Below are 21,238 nucleotides of genomic sequence, written 5' to 3'. Positions count from 1 at the left end.
ATGGAAGACAATCGAAGTGATGAGCATAATTCTCAAAGGCTAATGTGCGAAAAAATAGACAATCAAGATCAGCTTTCCACTCTTCTGTCAAAGGCCCGTGAGCTTCTTGTCAGTGAAAAGCATTTCCAAGATTATGAGCAAGCAACAGAATTACTGAAACAAGCATTACGAATGGCGCAAGAAACATCGAACAAAGGTGTGGAGGCGAAAATTTGCGGCGAACTTGCAGAACTGTTCCTTTTAATGGATAGTTATGACACGTCTCTATGCTATGGACAGAAGTGTCTTTCCCTTTCTAAAGAGGCTGACCGTAAAGATCTTGAAGGATTAGCGTATTCCTGTGTTGGTAGTGCCTATTCCAAATTAGGAGACTTGCGAGGGGGCCTTGAATGTCATAAGAAGTCTTTAGATGCTAATTCTATGACTGGAGACCAGAGGCAAAAGTGGAAGTGTCTGCATAATTTAGGCACCGCCTTTACAGACCTTGGTGACAACGCAAATGCCACAAAATACTTTAAAGAAAGTCTTGCAGTTGCTACCGAAATTGGCGACAAGGTAGCAATAGCTGAGTCCCATGGTGGTCTGGGTTTCGTGTTTTACAAGACGAGGCAATACCCAGAATCCATTTTCCACAACGAGAGGCATCTGGCGCTGGCCAAAGAAGCCCATAAAAAGAGAAGTCAGGCTAAGGCTTGTGGAAATCTTGGTAATGTTTTCTTATCCACGGGAGATTATACCAAAGCCTTTGCACGATATCGAGAGCAGTGCGAAATTTACAAAGAAACGGGAGACAGGTCTTCCGAGGGAAACGCATTAGGGGCTCTTGGTGATGTCTACCATTGTCGTGGTCTAACAAGAAAAGCGATTGAATCTTATAAAGCCCAACTGTCTATCGCAAACAGCCTGAACGACAAGGCAGCACAGGCAATTGCCATTGGTAGAATTGGAAGAGCGCAACACTCCCTCGGAGAAAATAGAGAGGCACAGAAAAATTTTGAAAAGCTATTGCAACTGACGCAAGAAATTGGTGATAAAACCAATGAGGGATTTGCGTATGGTTTCCTTGGAAACACTCACAGGTCTTTGGGCAATTATAAAGAATCCATAATCATGCAAAATAAGTTCTTGGAAATTTCAAGGTCGATCGGTGACAAGGCTGCAGAAGGTCTTGCAAATGCCTATCTGGGAAGCATATACTATTCTCTTGGAGACTTTGAAAAGGCGTTACAACATCACCAATTCAATCTCGCAATAAATGTGGAACTGAAGAATAAAGGCGGTGAAGGAAGGTCGGTTGAGAAGGTAGGCAACATTTATTTCGCGCTTGGAAATTACAACGAGGCAATCGAATGTTACAAGAACAGCCTCAGCATCGCCCTAGCTATAGGAGATAAGCACCTTGAAGGTGCCTCGTACGCCAATCTGGGAAATGCTTTTCAGGCCCTTGGAATGTATTCAGAAGCTGTGACGAGATACGAAAAAGCCGTGCCTTATGCTGATATAGTCGGAGACAAGCGTTTGGAGGGTCAGATGCTTGGAAAACTAGGAGGTGTTTACAATCGAATTGGAGATCACCAAAGAGCGCTTGATTGCCATAGGAAACATCTTTCACTCTGTGAAGAGTTGGAGGAAAAGCAAGGAGAAGCAACCGCCCACGCCAACATTGGGATGGTCTATTACCGCATGGAAAATTTCAAGAAAGCCATCAAACATAACGAAAAGCAAATCGCTATTTCGCGCTCAATAGGAGAAATTGATGGTGAAATCGTAGGGTGCCTAAATCTTGGAAAGGTTTACTGGAAATTGGATAAACTGCCAGAGGCCATTGAATGTCAGAATAAGGCATTGCGTTTCGCCAAGAAGATGAAAAGCCTAGACAAGATGGGTTCCTGTTACTATGACCTTGGTGTTTCGTATTCAAAATTGAAGGAGTTCGAAATGGCCTGCAGCCACTTGGAACAATGCACCGAATTGTATGCGGAAGTAAGACAGCTTCTCTTTGAAAAAGATATATACAAAATTTCATTAAGTGACGTGCAGGCCAGTGCTTACCGTCTCTATACCCTGTGTCTTCTCCAACAAGATAAAGATGAAGAAGCATTACTAGTCACCGAGCGTGCACGTTCCGCAGCTCTTGCTGACATGATGGTGGTGTCATATCGTCTACATCGTCCAAAAGACTGGAAAAGAGAGGTCCTCGGTGGAGGTAGCATGCGTGAAGTCGTTTCCCGTGTAGGGGGACAGGTGTTCTATTATGCTCTGTCTGGAAAGGGAAAGGAAAATGTGTTCTTATGGAACCTACAATCAAATAGCGCTCCAAAGTTCGTGGGCGAGGTTACCGACTGGAAGAGGCTGTTAGACGAAGCACTCGTTGAAATCGCCATTAAGAGTAATCCAGCAAAATGCGAAGATCGCTCATTACCATCGAGAGAAAACCGACGTATTCGTCAGAATCAAGAGATCGACCAAGAAGTAGAAAAGGTAGATGAAGACCTGTTGTGCTGCCTTCCAACCAAGCGCATCACCCCTACAGATCGATCAAGTGCACTGGGGAAACTCTATGATGTATTGTTTTGTTGCAAGTCACCTGATCAAGAAGCCAAAGATCTTATCATTGTTCCCGATGCAGAGCTCCATAGGATTCCCTTCGCAGCCCTCCGAGATGAAAACAACCAAACCCTCGCGGAGAAACATAGAATCAGAGTATTACCATCGTTGACAATCATGAAAGCGATTTTTGATTGTCCAGCCAATTATCATAATCAGAAGGGAGCTGTAATTGTTGGGGATCCAGATGTTGGGTCAGTGTTTCTCAAAGCAACACAGGAAACAATACCAATCACACGACTGGAGCATGCTTACAAAGAAGCTGAAGAAATTGCCAGAATGGTTGGAGTTAATCCCCTTCTGGGAAAGGAAGCTACAAAAGCTCGTTTCCTAGAAAAACTAAAGACGGCGGGGTTAGTCCATATCGCAGCGCATGGAGACTCTGCGACAGGCGAGATTGCATTTGCTCCTCCTCCAAAAAAGCGGAAGCTATTACTTGATGAGGAGGATGTATTCCTTACAATGGCCGAAGTGCAGAAAGCCGAAGTGCGAGCCAAACTGGTTGTTCTCAGCTGCTGCCACAGTGCAGAGGGAACCATTCGTGCCGAAGGTGTTATTGGAATCGCTCGAGCGTTTCTTGGTGCAGGAGCAAGGTCAGTTCTAGGTACCCTCTGGGCCATTGATGACAACGCTACCTTAGAATTCATGCGCAACTTTTATCAGCATTTAAAACTCGGCGAAAAGGCAAGTGAAGCTGTTTATCAGGCCACGGCTGCTCTGAGACGCTCAAAAGAATTCCAATCCCCATTTTACTGGGCCCCCTTTGTCCTGATTGGAGATGACGTCACCTTTGAGAACTTTGAACAAATGTAGCAAGAACATCTGTAAGGTACGTTAACTGACTTCCCTTGGTAATTAATTTGATTGCCAGGTTCGTTCATTAATTAATTAATTAACTAATCAATGTTGCCGGTTGTGTTGTAGGCCAAAACATTTAACTAGCACTCTCCAGCCATCACGAACTGGGTGCCACAGAACCTTTTGAAATCCCTGACAAAAAGCTTGGGGGCCTACGATGGTCATGTAATCCATCTAGGGGTAATTAGGATACTATGGTTATTTTTGGATGATGTATAGGCCTGTCCTGGTCTTCGTAGAAAAAGAATCTGAGCAGTGAGACGTTATTATAAAATGAGTTTATCCGCGTTCTAAGCCTTCTATGACTGATTTTACTAGCGGTATTGGATGTTCCCCCGTTCTCTCAAACTCTCTTCCTTGCAGAAGATACGATAATGTTTAGTCCATATCTTAATGGTATTTCAGCAGACTTTAACTGAAATAGGAATAAGGGGGAAGATTTTTCATAGGCTGCCCGTGTGAAGTTTGCAATTTGTTCTTTTGCTTATTCTAAACTAAATCTTTCTTTTTCCAGGAGACGGAAAGAAGACAGCAAGATTAAAACTCCTCTGAAAACATTGTTTAAAAAATTTTGAACTATTATGACTTAGTGTTCCAAGTTAAATACAAACTAGCAACTGGCAATACGTTAAATGACACCAATTTATAACAAAGAACGATTTGTAACATTGTAACAAAGTACAGTACAATGTACTGACGCAATAACTTACACACCCTAACAATAGAGTTCACCTCAGGTTTATAAAATGTGCTCAAAAGATCTAGAATCCAAAATCAACTGAGCCAAAAGAAAGCAGACTCAGGCCACTTAAGGCATGATTATCTTATTAAATATGCATATTTTGATAAAATGCTATTTAGAACGGTTTGCTTCTTCCAATGATCCTGAAAATTGAACTACAAATGTAGCTTAATGGCCTTAGCAATATGAGTGCAGTTTAGAAGCTCAAATTTTCGTCAAGCGACTGATAATTGAGAATTAACGGTCAAAATATTTACTCTAAAATGGGGAAAGGATAATGAAAGAGCAACAAGTTCTTTGGGTACATTTCAGAGGCCATTAAACAGGTTCTTATAAATTCGCCTTGTATGTGACGTGTGTTTATGTTATATAAGAATCGGTAAATAAAGGGAAAAGGGTCACGTGACTTATTAATTAGTTAAATAGCTAATAGGATAAATAACATTTCCAATGATACAAGGCGAATTTACGATTTACACTGTTTATGTAGCATTTTGGTAGTGAAAATTCCTAAGATTAAGGTTTACAACCCTTCCCCGTTTAGGAAAACCTGTTTTGTGACGTCACTGGCGAAGCGATGTCACGTGTTATTTGAAATCACGTTTCACGTGTTTTTTTCGTTGAGCCACATTCGTAGTTCATTTTTGAGGAACACTGATGGAAGCAAACCGTTCTAAATAGCATTTACTAAAATATGCATATTTAATTAGGTAGTCATGCCTTAAGTGGCCTGAGGATTAAGCACAATAATCAATAGCATATCTAGATTCAGTTTAAGGGTAATAGCAAAACAAGCCTGTGGACACCTTAGCTGACCATGTAAGAGGGATTAGGGTTAGGATGTAAATCGCGGACTTGGTATTCAAATCCATTTCGAATTCGTATATTTCTCTTTCTTTCTCACTCATTTGGATTTGAAACGATAAATACGTTCATACACTCCGAAGTTCCCTCGAAAACCATACCCTATTCCAAACGAAAATGGGCAAAGTCAAGTAATCGGCTCCTGGCAAAGTGTATGCCCGTTTTCAGACCAAACCGGCGTAAAAACCCTACCAGGTGGGGCGGCACATACCCAACCTCGTCCCCAGGGCTTTTCCCTTAAAAAATGGGTGGGGCGGGAAAAGGCCCTGGCATCGGCTGGTCACGTGTACAGCCTAAATATTCCTGAGAAGCTAATTTATATGCAACCCGCTGGTTTTGCGCTGACAGAAGCGGAACGGAGCAACAATGGAAAATAATAATATCGTGAACTGTTTGCAATATTTTCGCGTCTGTGCGATTCAAAAGCTTTAGATCCATTTAATTGCGTATTATTCAAATCCTACAAGTTTATGAAAGGGCGTACCGGCTCTACGTTGTCACGTACAAAATATGTCAAATGCTTCAGAGTTGAGACAAGCTGTTATCGAGTAGTACTTCGACTGAAATTCATCGCGACTGTGGAATTACTGTACGATCATCAAGTGGAAAGTGACTTTGTCCAATGTCAAAAAAAAAAATGCGGGCCTTTGCCTCTAGGATCTGCAGTGAATTTAAACAAATTGAACTTAATTGAAATAGAATTGTTCATCAAAATGCTTTATGGAGTCTGGTCTTCTCTACAACCCGACCATGAAACAAACAAATCTCCGCGCTGGATGCAAGTCAGCCCTCCATCCAGGAACGATGACAGGTCGCCGATCTGAAACATTTGAAGATCTCTTATATCTTTTCTCTTCCGAGGATAAGTGCAAAGGATTTTCCTTATATTAAAGGGAAGATTGACCGATCGATTGGAATCAACTACAGCTATGTCAATTTTAAATGGACCCAAGTCTTTCTTTGTTACCAGCAGTCGTTTGATACCCCGGGTGCCAGAGACTTTTCATGCGCGGTTTCCGGTTTCGGTCAAGTCTCGCAGAGGTCACTGAATTTTTTAAAAATACAGGTCATACAAGATAAGTCTAAACCAACGCGTATCGCTATGATGATATGGCTGAGAGTTAAGGTGAATGGAACTAGGTTGTGTACGGCGGTCCACTTCACAAGAAATAAAATAAAATATCAAAAGAGTCGCGAAAAAGGAACTTTTCCAGTACAAACTTTACGCATTTACGATAGCTTGTTTGTCATTTACATCGCTTTGGAAGTTTTACAAATGTTACCGCTCGCTGCCCCCTTCATAGAAATCGGAGGAAAGCAAAAAATTACCATAGCCAGTATCTGTGACAAAAAGGAAACCTTGTAAAACTTTTCGTTAATCGTCAAGAGATATAAAAGGCCGCCCAAGATCGCACGCTGTGAGGTTACGCATAATTTTAGCTTTTCACATAGCGCTAATTTATTACACCCAGGATTTTAGGGTGTACGAGGGGACACGTGACCAGCCGATGCCAGGGCCTTTTCCCGCCCCACCCATTTTTTAAGGGAAAAGCCCTGGGGACGAGGTTGGGCACATACCTATATGGCTTATATAATGGAGTACCCCCCCCCCCCCCTCCGGGGTTCGAGCCATCCCCAGATTTGTCTCCTTTAGGGCTCCCATCCAAAATTTCTGAGAAGTATCCTAGACCATGTCATATGCCCATCGCCCCCGCCCAACCACCCCTCTCATCCGACGAACGCGCTTGTCACGCCGGGAGGATTGTTGGCGTGAAAAAATGATCTTGAGCTGAAAAAATAAGTCGGCTTTTATTGATCTCAATGTAATTGATTAACAAGTCCCTTTAAACTATCTAAACAAACTAAAGTAAAGAACAGTATTAATACAGTTACGTAATGGCTATTACGTGGCCGCGCGATAGAGAAATTTCGTATCTCCGTAAACACCAATGAAATTCCAAACTATTTCACTTAAATATTTTTTTTGCTGCGAAAGGCGCGATTTATTATGTAGCCATAGCAACGGTGATCTTTTCACATGTAAAAAATGTAATGTTAACAGCAGGCAACCCTAAACCCTCAATTTGAGAATAGCAACAGGAACAGGAGGATTCACAGTCGCTAGGTTCGTCGCCATGTTTGAGAACCTGACAAAGATCGTGTGGCACATGGTTTGCCTTATTTGGAAATACAGTCGACTCCCGATAACTCGAACCCTAGCTAACTCGAACCTCGATCGCGCTAACTCGAACCAAAATCGATTTTCCCCGCATTTCCGTCATACATTCACTGTAATTTTACCCTCGGTAACTCGAACCCTCGATAACTCGAACTCCCGCTAACTCGAACCAATTTTCGTTTCCCCTCAGGTCATTTTCTATATAATTTTACCCTCGATTACTCGAACCATGTTTTGAGCCCTTAAAAAGTCGGGAAAAAAGCCGTCTACCGGCGTCTGAAACATTGAATTTTGGATTTCCTATTGACGTGTTGTAAGATTATAGTTTACTAGTGGAGGCTGATGTTGATTGTCACAGGCTAACGTGAAGCAGCTTTTCTTCTCAAAACAGTAAAACGCATGCTCTATTTAGATTATGTTTTGTTACCTTACCTTCCGCTTTATAATCTAAAAGTATCTTTTAATTTTCACTTGACATTAGTACAATTAAATGTGATTAAAATATTCACTGTGCAGTACAAACTGTTTTTTATCTTACTCTCCGCTATTTTCTCAGAACTCCCGATAACTCGAACCTTTTTTCTATTTCCCCTGAAGGTTCGAGTTATCGGGAGGCGACGGTACTCAAGGGATGGTTGAAGGACAGCATTTTTACCAGGCAACACAAAATGGCACACGAACTGCTATCGTCTTTACTCGTCAATCAAAAACGCACATTTTAAAGAGTTCTGGATTCTGATTTTACAATATAATAACTCACTGGGGGCACCCTGGAAAAGATGTGCAAAAATCGACCAAAGTCGAAATGCGGAAGCAAAGAATCGTGAATCGAACCGAACGGTCATAATCATGGTTAATCTAGAATTCGATTAATCGTTACACCACTAGTTATTTTCATGTGTGAAGATATCATGTTGTCGAAAAAAAGCTCACCTGGTATTTCATTGGTGTTCATATAATAAATATTTATACATTACTTAGTACTTACTCTTTATCCCCTGTAGGACGTAAGGAAACAACAATCTCTTTCCCTTTAACTTTGTTTTTATGAACATTAATAAGATTTCTTTACAGCTTCCTAGTTTTTGATCTCACTTATTTTACTCTGGAGACAGATTTAGGCAGTTGCCCACTTGTGTGTGGGGTTTAAACGAAATTTCGTGGGTAAATTAAAACAGATTTAAAAAACGCGGTTTTCGATCAAGTGTTGAGAATAATCCAGTTAACAAAACGACTTGATTGATAACTTGATTGTATACAGTTTCTTCGAAAAGTTTTTCAACGTCTTAGTTTTCTTGCTCAAAGCAGAATAATGGCGAAAGCATTTTGCACAATGGCAAGTCTCTCATAGTGATAGTCTAGCGATGACACACAATCGGCAGCCGTTGTGAAGATTTCTTGCAGTTTATGCATTCTTAAGTAGTCAAGAGCTCTTTTTGTCCCCGTTTCTCCATTTTTGTTTCTTGTATAGCTTCACTTGCTTTAATCCGAAATAATCTCATAAACATTTTCAAAACCGCGCACCATGTTGAACAAAACAAAGAAAACAAGTTTCGCGTGACGTCATCCATGTATCTGTACTCTGATAGATCATGGGCAACGACCAATCACAACGCGCGTAGCATTCACATCATTGTATAAACTCTCATATAGACCATAGCTCTCTACCAATCAGCGCGCAAAGATTCGCTTAGTTATTGTAAAAAATGTGATTGGTCTGGTTTTATTTCACTACGCTCTGCTATTGTTGAAAATGAAACTCGCGCCACCCTCTCAGCCAATCAAATACAAAGCTAAAACCACTCGCGACTTGGTGACAAATGTTTTTCCGCTCTCGAGAACAGTTTTAGTTTGAGATATATCGGCTCCTTCTGATGGTTACCTATGTTATGATTGTCTGTTGATGCGACATAATTCAGCGTTGTATGTGAAACACCTGAGTCAACAGAAAAAGTTCAATTAAATCCAGCTTTTATTGCAAACGCAAATTCATAATACATTGAAGAGTTTTGATTTAGTGACCTTTGTAATAACCAAGTTAAGGAAAGTAAATTTAAGGAACAGGGGAAAAATCCGACTTTAAAAGCCTAAATTGACACAGGATTGCATTACATTGTGTTTCATCCAGACACCTAGCTAATCTCAGTTGTTAGATCTCCCTCAGACAGGCACAGACACTAGTATGATCTAGAGATTGCTCATTGCGGTTTCCTTTCAGGCTGATTTTTTTCTGAAAAAAGGAAATTATCTGGTAAATAATAAGTGTAATCTAAAAGGTGGTTTCAGTAAGCCGTGGTTTATCGTCATCTAAATTTTCATCAAAGGATCGCTCCTTATCCATAAGCCTTTCGTTCGCATTCTCATCATCCCTTGCTTGCACTGTAACCCTCCCATAAACGTCACACTTTGGAGTGAACCTGGTACCCAGATCAACCAACTGTTCGCTCATTGGGTCCCGTGATTCGAGCTCCAGCTGAAGAAGGTCGTTACGAGACAAGTGTTCGACAATCGCGGCGCCATAGGAGTCGCCCATGATGTTAACTATGCCACGCAGGCGATCCCTGGAACAGAAATTAGGGAGAAGAGACCTGTTCAGTCCATAGTAAGAAGTAGCATCATTTACAGCAAGGCCCCTTCGAGGTCAATGTTTCCGTTTGGCTGTTTTATACATTCCCTAACATGGCTAAGAACAGACCGGTTACTCATTTCCAAACCTCTCGCGATTTATTTATACTCAATACAAACGAAGCTACGGCTTGTTACTATACAACGTCAATCGGTGAAATTTACAGACCAACTTCTCTCATTCTCAGACCAAAAACCTGGCCTACTGTGCAAACGTTGTCAACAACGTTTTGCCCCGATTATATCTGAGCCCTGGAATTAGCTAGTGGGATTCAGCTTGTATATCAGTGCTATGGTCATCCTGTACACAATGTGTTAAGTTAATTTTGGTATTCAGTTACAAAAAGAAACTCGACAAATTCGCTGTCGTGTTTCCTATTCTCTGACTGTTACGTAAGATGCGGTCATTTTATGCGGTTGTTTTGTAGCTTTACGCCCGAGAAAGATGTCCAACATACCCGCATAGCCAGCCCGGGGAGGAATAGCCAGTTAAGGCGTTGTAGTCTTCGCAATGGTTGTTAACTTAAACGTGAATTAGGAGTAAAGAAGGATTCAGAATTACAATTGTCCAGTCAAGTAGACAAATATTCTGACAAACATGGTGAATACTCACAGAAGGACATCAACTGAGAATAGCAGGGCGATGTAGTCTGTCGGTAACCCAACGGCTTGTAACACTATAACCATGGTAACTAAGCCCGCCTGTGGAATTCCAGCCGCGCCGATTGAAACGGCTGTTGACGTTAAGCTAGAATGAGATAATAACAAGAATTACTAAGTTAGCAAACAAATATCAAGAACCTATAACTTACGGATACCTGTATGTAATAACTTAATTGTTGGCTGAGCGATTAGCAAACTCATAGTCTGATATCACTTCCTAGTTAGTTTTATCCAGGTCAAGGGTAATGCCGCCAACTCTGGAACTTTCGCTGGTAACTCTACATTTTGCTAATGACCTAGAAATGGATACAACCTGAGTCTCGCCAAGAGCCATTATGGCTCTTGGTCTCGCATATCTAAAGAAACACAACACAAAGATTCCCGATAGGTCGGTCAAATGGGACCTCGGAAATCGAATCCAAAAGTTAACCCCATGGAGACTTCTCCAAGAAAATTTTTAATTATACACCCCTAAAGGAGACCCAGGGCGTTAGATGTCAGACAAGCATTTTTAAAGACATCTTTTCATTAAGGAGAATATGACGGTGTTTTACACGTGTATTTAGTACTTTTGCGTTAAACGGCATGCTGACGGCTGAAAACAAACATCCTAAGTGAGACCAAAATCCGTCATTTGTACCCCTAAGCGAGACGATGATAATCCCTTTTTCCTGTCAAATGGGAACCCCTTCCCTGAACCTAACACTTATGTCTATTACTGACTAGAATTCGACCTCTTCTATCAGTACAATATCGACATAATTTGTCACTGCTTTTGCTTTGTTCACCTGGTGATAATTATCTCTGGAACAGTTAGCTTGATACCACTGGCTTGGGCGATGAAGAGAGCGGACACAGCCTCATACAGGGCTGTTCCGTCCATGTTTAACACAGCACCCAGGGGGAGGATAAAGCGACTGATTCTCATATCCACCTTATTGTTTTCTTCCAGACACCTCATGGTGGTAGGCAATGTGGCGGCGCTGTAGGAATAAAGTTAAACACTTAACGAGACTTTCGAGCATCCATGTACAGGGGAATATACACGTGTATGCAAACCGTATCAGCGGTAAGCGATGAGACAACGGGCACCAGTTTACTTTGCATGGGTTCTGTGTATATATAGTTAGTTTTATAGTTAATAACATTTATATAGGCTAGATTCTTTCGGATTGTGTATTAATTTGTTATTTTAGAATTAGTTTTATTTCAGGGTCCCAAGCAATTAGTATATTTAGAGGTTTTTTTTTCCCTCGGCTAAATAATATACTGACACTTTAATAAAGTTGTGATGATGATGATGATGATGATATAGCATGTAGTAATTGGGTTAAAGCACAGAGACTTAAAAAAAGATACGTTGTCTATTGCTGTCGTTCTGTAGGTTCTTGCCTCGTGCCTGAACGGGCATAAATCTTCCCTTTTTGCCAGTAGAATTAAAAAGGCAGCCTTAATTAAACTATGCTCTTGCATTTTACTGTCAGTGACACAAGACCAAAGCACCCTCTGTCTAACACGAAAATGAAAGAAAAACGCTCGTTCTTCAATTTCGCGCGTTTAAACGCGATACCATTCCTGTGCGTTACGTGATTTGTATACTAAAGCGAGCGACTTGAGAAAATGAAGAATATTATCACTAGCTGCAAAGGATACAAATGGCAATTAAAAAAGAACAATAACTGAGTCACAATTTTAGTTATGAATTACCTTGATGCTGTACCAATCATGGTGATAATAGCTCCACTCATTCTCATCATGAACTTGAAGGGATTTGCATGCATCACAATGAAATATATAAGAGGAAGAATAATTAAGAGGTGAATGCCTAGCCCGCAGGTCACGGTCAGCGTATACATGCCAAGAAGGCGAAATGATTCAAGAATACTGTCCACCGCAGCGATCTTGGCAGCGATAAGACTGCATATTCCGATAGGAGATATCCTGAAATTAAAATGGCTCACATTAGATTATCTTGAATTAATTAAGAGCAGTTCCATTGCGACATAATGTCATCAAACCAAAACCAGTATTTTTTGTTAGCAGTAAGATATCTTTCTTCTGACCAAGGGTACGCCCGAGGCAACCGTTAGCCCTGCCACTGATATAGCTATGCAACATGGCCTACGTTCATGAAGACGCCGTTGACGTAGTTAACGTTCATTTTCTGATTAGCCTGACTAGAATGGACACTCCACGTCAGGTGCTGCAGGGAGACTAGAACCTAATTGCGCATACGACATACTTACTAACAAAATTAAAAAGATCCTAACCACAAGCAAACTGGAGTGGATCGAACGTGCGAAAACAAGCTATTATCCCTTTTAAAGTGCACCCGAGTAGAAGTGGCTTAGCTAACTGCATGCAATCCCGCAAGGTTGAACAAACAGCACGTAAACTGGCCAGAATTGAACATTACTACTAGCGAGTAAATTAAGTGATTTAAATCACTTAAGATTTAGCCTGAAGTAAACTAGAACCAGGGCTGAACAAACCGCAAGCTAACCAGAGTTTTAAAACTCTTAAAAGTAAACTTATAAATAACCGCAAGCTGAGCTAGCCTGAGTGGCAGTAACTGAAACCGAACCATGGGATCATTGTTGAACTAATTACAAGTAAACAAGTCAGTAGAACTAAACACAAGCAAACTAGAACCCGTCAGAAGAAATGGGATGCGGTCTTTCAGTGGATACCTAACTTTTAAGTATCTACTCTTGTCACGTGTCTCGCCCTGACATTAGGTACCAAGCTGACAGTGATCAGTCATACAGCGGTTGCTCAAATTCAACTTGAGGCTTCACGTGAAATAGCACAAATTACTCGGAACTATCAATAACTTACCACATCACAAGTTTGATCATCTTCATAACGATCTCATTCAATGCGTCGAAGAAAGACTTCATAATTGCTCCCCTCTCGCGAAGATTCCCCAGGAAAATTCCAAACACCATGGAGAACACAACCAGACCTACAACATTCAGCGTACCCTTAGGGTCTACCATCAATCCCGCGGGTACTAAAACTGTCGGGAGATCCCCGGTCGGTGCTTTGTGTACTGTAGTCAAATTATGGGTGCCATTGTTGAATATTTTCATCGCTGCAAGCTGAGAAGCGTTCAGGCTTTTGACATCCACGGTGACATTGTAAGGCTCACCCCCGTGCTGAGTTTTGGAGTCGTCGTAAATAACTTCATCGTATTTCGTTCTTTTCTGGAAGAATAAGTCCCCCGCAAAATGTTAAAATCCCAAATTATTAAGCTCCCTTAACGGACGCTTATGGGTGGTGGGCTTGAAGTACTTATCCCCCACATGGTCTTTAACTGGACTCGTGTTCCACGGCTTATATGTACAGATAAACAAAACTTAGTACAGTCGAAGTGTCACTGGAAAAGAGGGTGTCTTTTTCAAACTTTAAAATGTCCTCTGTTACCCTATCTTTGTATCCCCCCTCCAACTTTCCTGTAGTAAATACATAAACAAAAAAACAAAAATTCTCTGACATATTATTCTAATCACTATAAACTAATTAAGCCATTTTTTGGATCCAATCACAGCTAAATGAAATAGAACTGAAAAGCTCCTGAAACGCATATAAACAGACTACACCCCCCCCCCCCCCCCCCAGCCCCTTAAGCTGCTTACCAACCTGGCTGAATGCTGCCTCCACAATGTTATCCGGGAAACAACTCCTGTTTCAAAAAAAGCAAGCGATAAAATTCAGGTCATACCCGATAAGACCATGTAATTTTCTTTAAAAGCCTTCATTTGAAATAGCTCCTTTGAACTACATGAGGTACTTCTAATTCCTTCCCGGATTCGATTTTAGTTTTTACTCATCCAAGGTAGATTGTTTAAGTGCCAAAATTATGCACAACCTGTAGGAAGAAAAACTTACTTTGTGCAAAATGTCAAAATTCGGTATAACGAGAGAGAAAGTGGGAAAGACGTCAACGTTTCCTCTTGCCGGGAGGGGGAGGGGGGGGGGACTTCCATATGACAGGGGACAGGATGCTTGTCGTCTCGCTTTGGGGTGTTAATTTCGGATTTTGATCTCACTACGGTGTTCTGGGCAAAACGCAATGATATTTAGCCGTCAAGTTCTCCTTTAGGGCTGCAAGTGAAGAAAATATCAGTGTATAATTATTTGACTGTGTTTTGAAATGCTCTTTTTCAGGAGTCAAATAAGAAAGCTCGAGCCACGCTTAGATTGCTTTCCTTTAAGGGTATAACTCAAAATTTCCGAGGGGCATCCCCACCCCTTTCATATGGGAGTCACTCCCCCTGAGCTTGCTACCTTAACAAATCCAAGAATGCATCTAATGGCCGGTAAGGACTGACTTCGCTATCCTCAGACGGTTTAGCTCGACTACCAGGTTTGATAATGGTTACAACCGCAATGCCAATGATAACAGCCGACACAGTCGTGCACAAATAGTAGATTATCGCGCGTCTACCGATTTTCCCACTAGCCCTGGTATCTATTCCTGCGAGGGCGCAGACAAGGCTGGCCACGATCAACGGAAGAACAAGCATCTTAAGCATATTGATGAAAAGTTCTCCTGGGAAGCCTATCAAGATCAACAACGTCTTCCTTTCTTCTGGATTTTCGACTGCATTCACGTAGCCATTGATGGCCACACCAACGATGAACCCAACCACTATGCCGATCATCATCAAGACAAGAAGGATGTCTTTACGCAATTTGAGTCCAAATGCGACGCAACAACGGGTACAGAAACTCTCTTTAAAACCAGGCATGGTAGAAGTTCTGTGAACATAAAAACGCGCAGAGGTTTTCAATTGAGCTTCTTTTAAAAGTGATTTTGTTGGATGCGTTCGCGGAGCGTACCTTTCCGCGGTGTATACATTAAAGCGGCAGCGTGCAATTATGCGCAGTTCGTGATTTTGCGCCGCGCGTAATTTAGCTCGAACGTAAGTTTGCTCTCGGCGTAATTGATATGGTGTCTTATGCTGCGCAACATTCCTAACAAAAACAGAGAACGGTAATGGCTCATCCACGTGGAAACGCATGGCCAGCTCACGCAAACGAGATGTTGTTATCATATTGATCAATATCAATAATTGCCTTAATAAGAGCCTTGTTTGTTTAGTTGTATAGTAATAAATATTTTAATTTTTATTAATATTCACTTCGTTGTTAATTCATTTTCCAAAAGAGTGGATTGTAGGAGTCAGAAGTAGCGGGAGCTATTTCCACACATTTCTTTCTTGTTTTTTTTATAGACCGGGGGATTCAGCTCCTGCCCGTAAGGACGGGGTGGGGGACATTGGAAGACTGTCAACACCGCATTACAATAAACCACAACATCGCAAAGGGTCCGAAAATAATTTTGTTTCACCGAACACTGTAGGTTTTAAAATCAGAAACACCGCACACCGCACAATTTGAGATCACCGCAACACGGCAACATGTGATTTTATTAACCGCAACACCGGCACCAAAAAAAATCAGCGACACCGCAACACCGCGAATGCCAATGTCCCCCTCCGTAAGGTGTCTGAAACAGCGGGTTGTCCGCAAGGAGAGTTAGCTTCACCCGACTTTGTTCCCTAATTAATCAGTCTAGACAACAATAACCAACCACTGTGTACACAGTCGGGGTCATAACGACTGGCGACAAGTGGGGGTGATAATGTGGAGGAGATTATCATCAAAGGACACTAAATTTTAGAGACGGGTTAGGTGGAACAGGTCCATATTTGGCAAGACAAGATTAACGTAGGACAAGTTGGAGACTGTTAACTATGAGTTGAGTCTAAAGCAGAAAGAAGTTGATACTAAGTCAAGCTCTTAATCCACGACTGTCTCGAGCTCCCTTCTCCAAAAGTCATTTAACGTTCTAGATCTCGCGCATTTTATAAGTTTTTTTTTCTGCACACCGCATACTCTTCGCAATGCTTAGACTATTGAACCGGCGTTGTTGAATTGTCAGCAACTGTTTAGACAGTGATGTTCACATACCCTCGCACATATTAGGATTACTAAAATATTCTCAAACCAAATATATAAACTTCTTTCGCCTTTTCCCTTGTTTAGTATTATTTATATAGGTTATACCCTAGAACACTTACCATCTGAAGATCAGAGCTTCAAATCCAGTAGAGGTTCGGTCCAGATACAACTAAAATGCTTTGATTTGCCACCTTCCTCCGTCCTAAACAAAAACAAGCTGTGCAATTTGCATTTACAGTGCGTACACCTTTATATTTTCGCTTTCAAACGGGACGACAAACAAAGCTGAACGATTAAATATTTGAAAGCGTATTTTGCGATGTATAAAATTACCTCTGAAAACAAAAGAGACTTAAAATATTAGTTTCTTAGAGTGGACACAGACCAAAGAGATAAGAATAAACCAAAAACTAACAAGGGTGGTTAGCGATGAGTAAGATTAACACGGATCTTGCAATTTCAAAGCCTGAAAATCTAGGCTAAAGTTTTCAAGATTCCCAAACCATGAAGTAGATTCTTTAAGTGCTGTAAACTTTAACTTGGAAGCAATTTCCACTTAGGCCATTTAGGAATAGAGGTCACACCTACATACTCTCACAGATTACGACTGAACGTTCTAAACGCTGTTTATTAAAAGATGTCTTTTCAACTATATTTAATTTTTATACATTCTCCAAAAGGCTTTTATCATGTAAATTTGTCTTGTTCAGCTGTTATCCGAAACGTTTGTCTTTGGAATTGAAAATAAATAGCTTTTTATAATTTCGACGAAACTCAACTTTCAACTGGTCATTTCTTCGTACTAACATGGCGTCTGCACACGCCTACAGCTAATACAAGTGGCTATCAAATGATGTATAAAAAGCTAAGTCGCAATATTTTAGGTAATTATGTTTCTTTTCGTTAATTATGAGATCGAAGCTGATCTGCCACATAACTAGCAAGAATGCCGATGATTCACGAGCATTGGTATTGATTCACGAGCATTGGTAGCATCTTTAAGATTTGACAATTTCATACAACATGAAGCTGAAACTTGAAAAATGTCTGGCTGAAGTTTTCAAGTGTCCCTGAACAAATATGAAGTATTGTGTTTATAATAATTATACATACCCATTCTCCATTTTGGCAGCCTTCTTATTATTTCAAATGTTTCCAAAATGCTAAAATTGGCCGCTGCATGCGCACGCCGCGAAATAACAAACAAAACGAAGCATCAGTTTATTAGTAAAAACGTTTGTTAATAATATTAATGAGGGTAAGGATACGAGGTAATCCAAGAATTACAAGTAATGTTTACTTAACATTTTGTTCTCAATGCGCAATAATGAAAATGAATTAGTTTAAGTAAAATGGCTGATTTGAATAATCTTAAGCTTAAAGTAAGGCTTAAATAGAAGACAAAGTAGCTGCAAAGGCTGTTTTTTGTCTGCTCACCCCGTTTGTTTACATTCAGCTTGTCACTTGGACACGCTTGGACACGCTTCAAGAAATGCTAAGTTTGGAAACGCACAATTCGAGCCAGCTTGCATTGAAACTCTACTGGTCTCCTTCATTTGCCCGTTTCGTCGAAGACAAGTCAACTTAAAAAAGGCTTTTCTTAGAGGATAGCGAAAGAGTAGCGGCTCGTTTTAACAGCCGACTCTTGCGCCGAGACACTTTTGCGCTAGGTCCAAAAAATGAAAACCTGATCGCAGGTTCCTAAAAAAAAGATGATAAATTCATTTTTTTCTCTTTTCTGACCTTCTGCAATCTCGGATTTGTAGATGATGCACTTCTGTCAAGTGCATCACTGATCTACAAACTAGAAAGTCCAGAATGCTAAACTGAGAAAGACTGGAATCAAACTGCAACATCTTTTAAATCGGTACTGACGTTACCTTTAGTTTTAAGTCACAATCATGCCGCCATCACTCTTGTAATTTGCATATCACTTTCAGGTTTTATTCGTTTATATGATTCAGATGTCTCATTCCACTTTGTCAAGGGAACTCAATTTATAGCTGCTAGTTTACTTCACGTGATCAAGACTGGATCATAGCCACATTTGGCATCTTAATATGGAGGGAGACACAATATTTTACCATAAAAGAAAAAAAATGAAACATCAAATAAATAACATTTTTTAACATTTCCTTTCCCCGCTCTTTAATTCATTTAGTTGCTCCGAGAGGGTTTCTGCGGGTACTCCGGTTTCCCCCTGTCCTTAAAAACCAACACTTCCAAATTCCAATTCGATCTGGAACGCACGGACACGTTTAACCGAGTTCATAAGAATTCCTAAGTGCTCCGTGGGTAAAAAAGCAATTTACAATAATTTTTTTTAACTTTCTATATATGCCATGAAACACAGGATATAGTTTTTACATTCCTTTTTAATGTTTCCATTTTAACGATCTATAAAGTTGCAAACTACAGTACGACCAACGCGAAGTGAATTATTTCAGTTTAGTAAACCATACAGTTATACATCTTTTAGCGATAACTTTACATTGACCATTTGAAGCATAATTATTTTTAAACAAAATTGTGCGTGCGAGGATGTAACTTATTAATGAAACTATTACTGAAACTAAATTTTCGAATATTTTGCACAAGCGCGTTTCGAAGTGTCTATTCAACTGGCCAAAAAGTCATGTTCAGTGCCAAGCATGGGAAATAATTCCAAAAAGAAAAAACAACTGCCAATGTCAAAGTTTATCCGTTCTTCCACAACAAAGCAATGGGTTGTCTCGAAACTCCATGGTTCTGGCACTCTTCATTTCTCTCTCTTCAACCTTTCCCCAGCCTTTCCCGAATTGTTCGATTTAGTGAAATAAAAGATACTAATTAACTATGAAACAAATTGATCTAAATTTCCAGTTGAATTAAGACAAATAGTTTGTCGCGACTATTTAGACTCCAATACGCGTCTAAGAGAGTTTAAATAACATCTTTTCCGAAAAGCGCTACTTAACAAATGAATAAAAGCCTACTTATTTGCTATCTACAAACTGTGCTTTTATCGTCTTCCGTTTCCACAGCAATGCCCTCACGTCACAGACCACTTGACTACGTCTTCATGTTTTTTCGGTTTCAAAGGCGAGGTTATTTTTTCCACTCGAATGGACGGTGACTTGACCCAAGGGCTGTTGTCTAGAAAGGCATAAGAAAGACATGAAGTAGCTATTATAGGAATTTCAGTATGACGAGTATGTTTCCCTCCCTCGCCTTTCGCTGTTAGATGCACAAGGCAGCCTATAAATCACCGTGACGCCCTCGACTTGCCTAGTCCCTAGGCCTCCACATTCTGCGCGGCCTTTGTGTTTTGGGTCAGGCAAGTGGTCCAAGAGAGTTTCTAAGTCTCCCCGCTGTTTATCTCGGATACGCCACCGAAATGCATTCACCGAGAAGGCCTGGGAATACGCTGCAAAGGGGGTAAGCAAGCTCACAACTAATAGGTACTTCAAACAGTTCCAACGTTAAGTTGGACATATAGACCCAAAGAACACTTACATCTCATTTTCAGGCCTAATGTCCAATGCAAAAGCCTCATTTGTGCAGCCCTCATTGGTCACGTGACCTTGATTATTCTTCCACTCCTCAGGGTTCGAGGTGTCGTCCCCAACTATTTCAGGCTGACACCTGAAAAGTTAAAAAATATGTTAGCTTTTGTACAAAGGAGTATGATATGAAAATAATGTTTCTTTAGTCAGAGACATCAACAGCTTATAACCTTCTGGTTACTAGTCCATATGCTCTACCACTGAGCTTTGGGAGACTCTTAGACGGTGCTAAGGCCATTAACTAGGTTATGTGTACAGTATATTGACAGGGACCGTCTCTGGGTCTAGGTTGATCCATCAAAGAACAATGACTCATATCTTTTCCTTAGCTTGTACTTTTAAAAGATATCTTATTACAACGATGTATGTTTTACGTCAGTCGTTCAGTGACTTGCCTTCGGCATATCTCAAAAGATACCTATATAGCCGAATATACCCAAGTATTCTGCCACGCCGTTTTCATCTAGAAACCCTCAAAACGCACAGTGGCATCAACCTTCATCTTAATACCCTTGAGGACAGTTAAGAAGCCTGAGATGGACATGGAGACCTAACATATCTTCTGGTACACCGAAAAAACCTTTGGGGCAGGCCTTGCTCTTTCAGTAGGTAGTTCCCACACTTAATTTTTATTATAATATAAGAAATAAAAATACCTTTAGGGCTCCTGTTAAACTACAGTTACGAGGAGGGATACCACCACAAGGGTCAGTCCTTTTGCTAGAAGCGTATTATCCTCGAGATAGCCGAAGGAAATCAACAGGATATTCCCTCAGATCCAGCAAAAAAGTTATGCTTGAGGTTCCAATTCAAGCGGCAAGATACCCCCAACACTTGGTGGTAGAGCATTCTGTTCTGCGGCCACAAAGCTCTGGAACAACCTACCTAGTGAAATATCCAGCCTTGACTCTCTAGCAAATTTTAAATGCCATGTGAAAACATATCTTTTTAAACAAGTTTTTAATTTGTAGTAGAGTATTTGTTTCGTTTATTTTATTATTTATCACTTATTGTTATTTTATTTCATTTTTCATTCTTTCTACTTGCTTGTAAATTTCATTCATTTTTAGTCTTTCTTTTTAACTTATTGTAAAGCGCATTTGATAATGTGCCATGGAAAATTTGCTCTATATAAGTTTTAATTATTATTATTATTACTTATTATTATTACTTCCCAATGGAATG

The 21,238-nt window shown here is 40.5% G+C and overlaps 2 protein-coding genes across 2 annotated transcripts; one reads left to right on the top strand and one right to left on the bottom strand.

The window, feature by feature from the left end:
* On the top strand, positions 1-3,431 carry LOC140946118 (uncharacterized). The gene has a single exon (XM_073395195.1). The coding sequence runs from the start codon at positions 1-3 to the stop codon at positions 3,418-3,420; it is 3,420 nt and encodes a 1,139-aa protein (XP_073251296.1). The 3' UTR covers positions 3,421-3,431.
* A 5,920-nt stretch (positions 3,432-9,351) lies between these two features.
* On the bottom strand, positions 9,352-20,291 carry LOC140945464 (excitatory amino acid transporter 1-like). The gene is made up of 9 exons (XM_073394485.1): positions 20,224-20,291; positions 20,004-20,132; positions 14,829-15,302; positions 14,181-14,223; positions 13,377-13,744; positions 12,246-12,479; positions 11,327-11,521; positions 10,489-10,623; positions 9,352-9,811 (listed from the first exon to the last, which is right to left on the bottom strand). The coding sequence occupies exons 1-9, from the start codon at positions 20,289-20,291 to the stop codon at positions 9,520-9,522; spliced, it is 1,938 nt and encodes a 645-aa protein (XP_073250586.1). The 3' UTR covers positions 9,352-9,519.
* Between the last annotated feature and the right edge of the window lie 947 nt (positions 20,292-21,238).

This window comes from Porites lutea, chromosome 8 (assembly GCF_958299795.1).
Source record: "Porites lutea chromosome 8, jaPorLute2.1, whole genome shotgun sequence".
Classification (NCBI taxonomy): Eukaryota; Metazoa; Cnidaria; class Anthozoa; order Scleractinia; family Poritidae; genus Porites; species Porites lutea.
The sequence above is the reverse complement of the archived record's forward strand: the minus strand, read 5'-3'. Positions and strand labels throughout refer to the sequence as shown.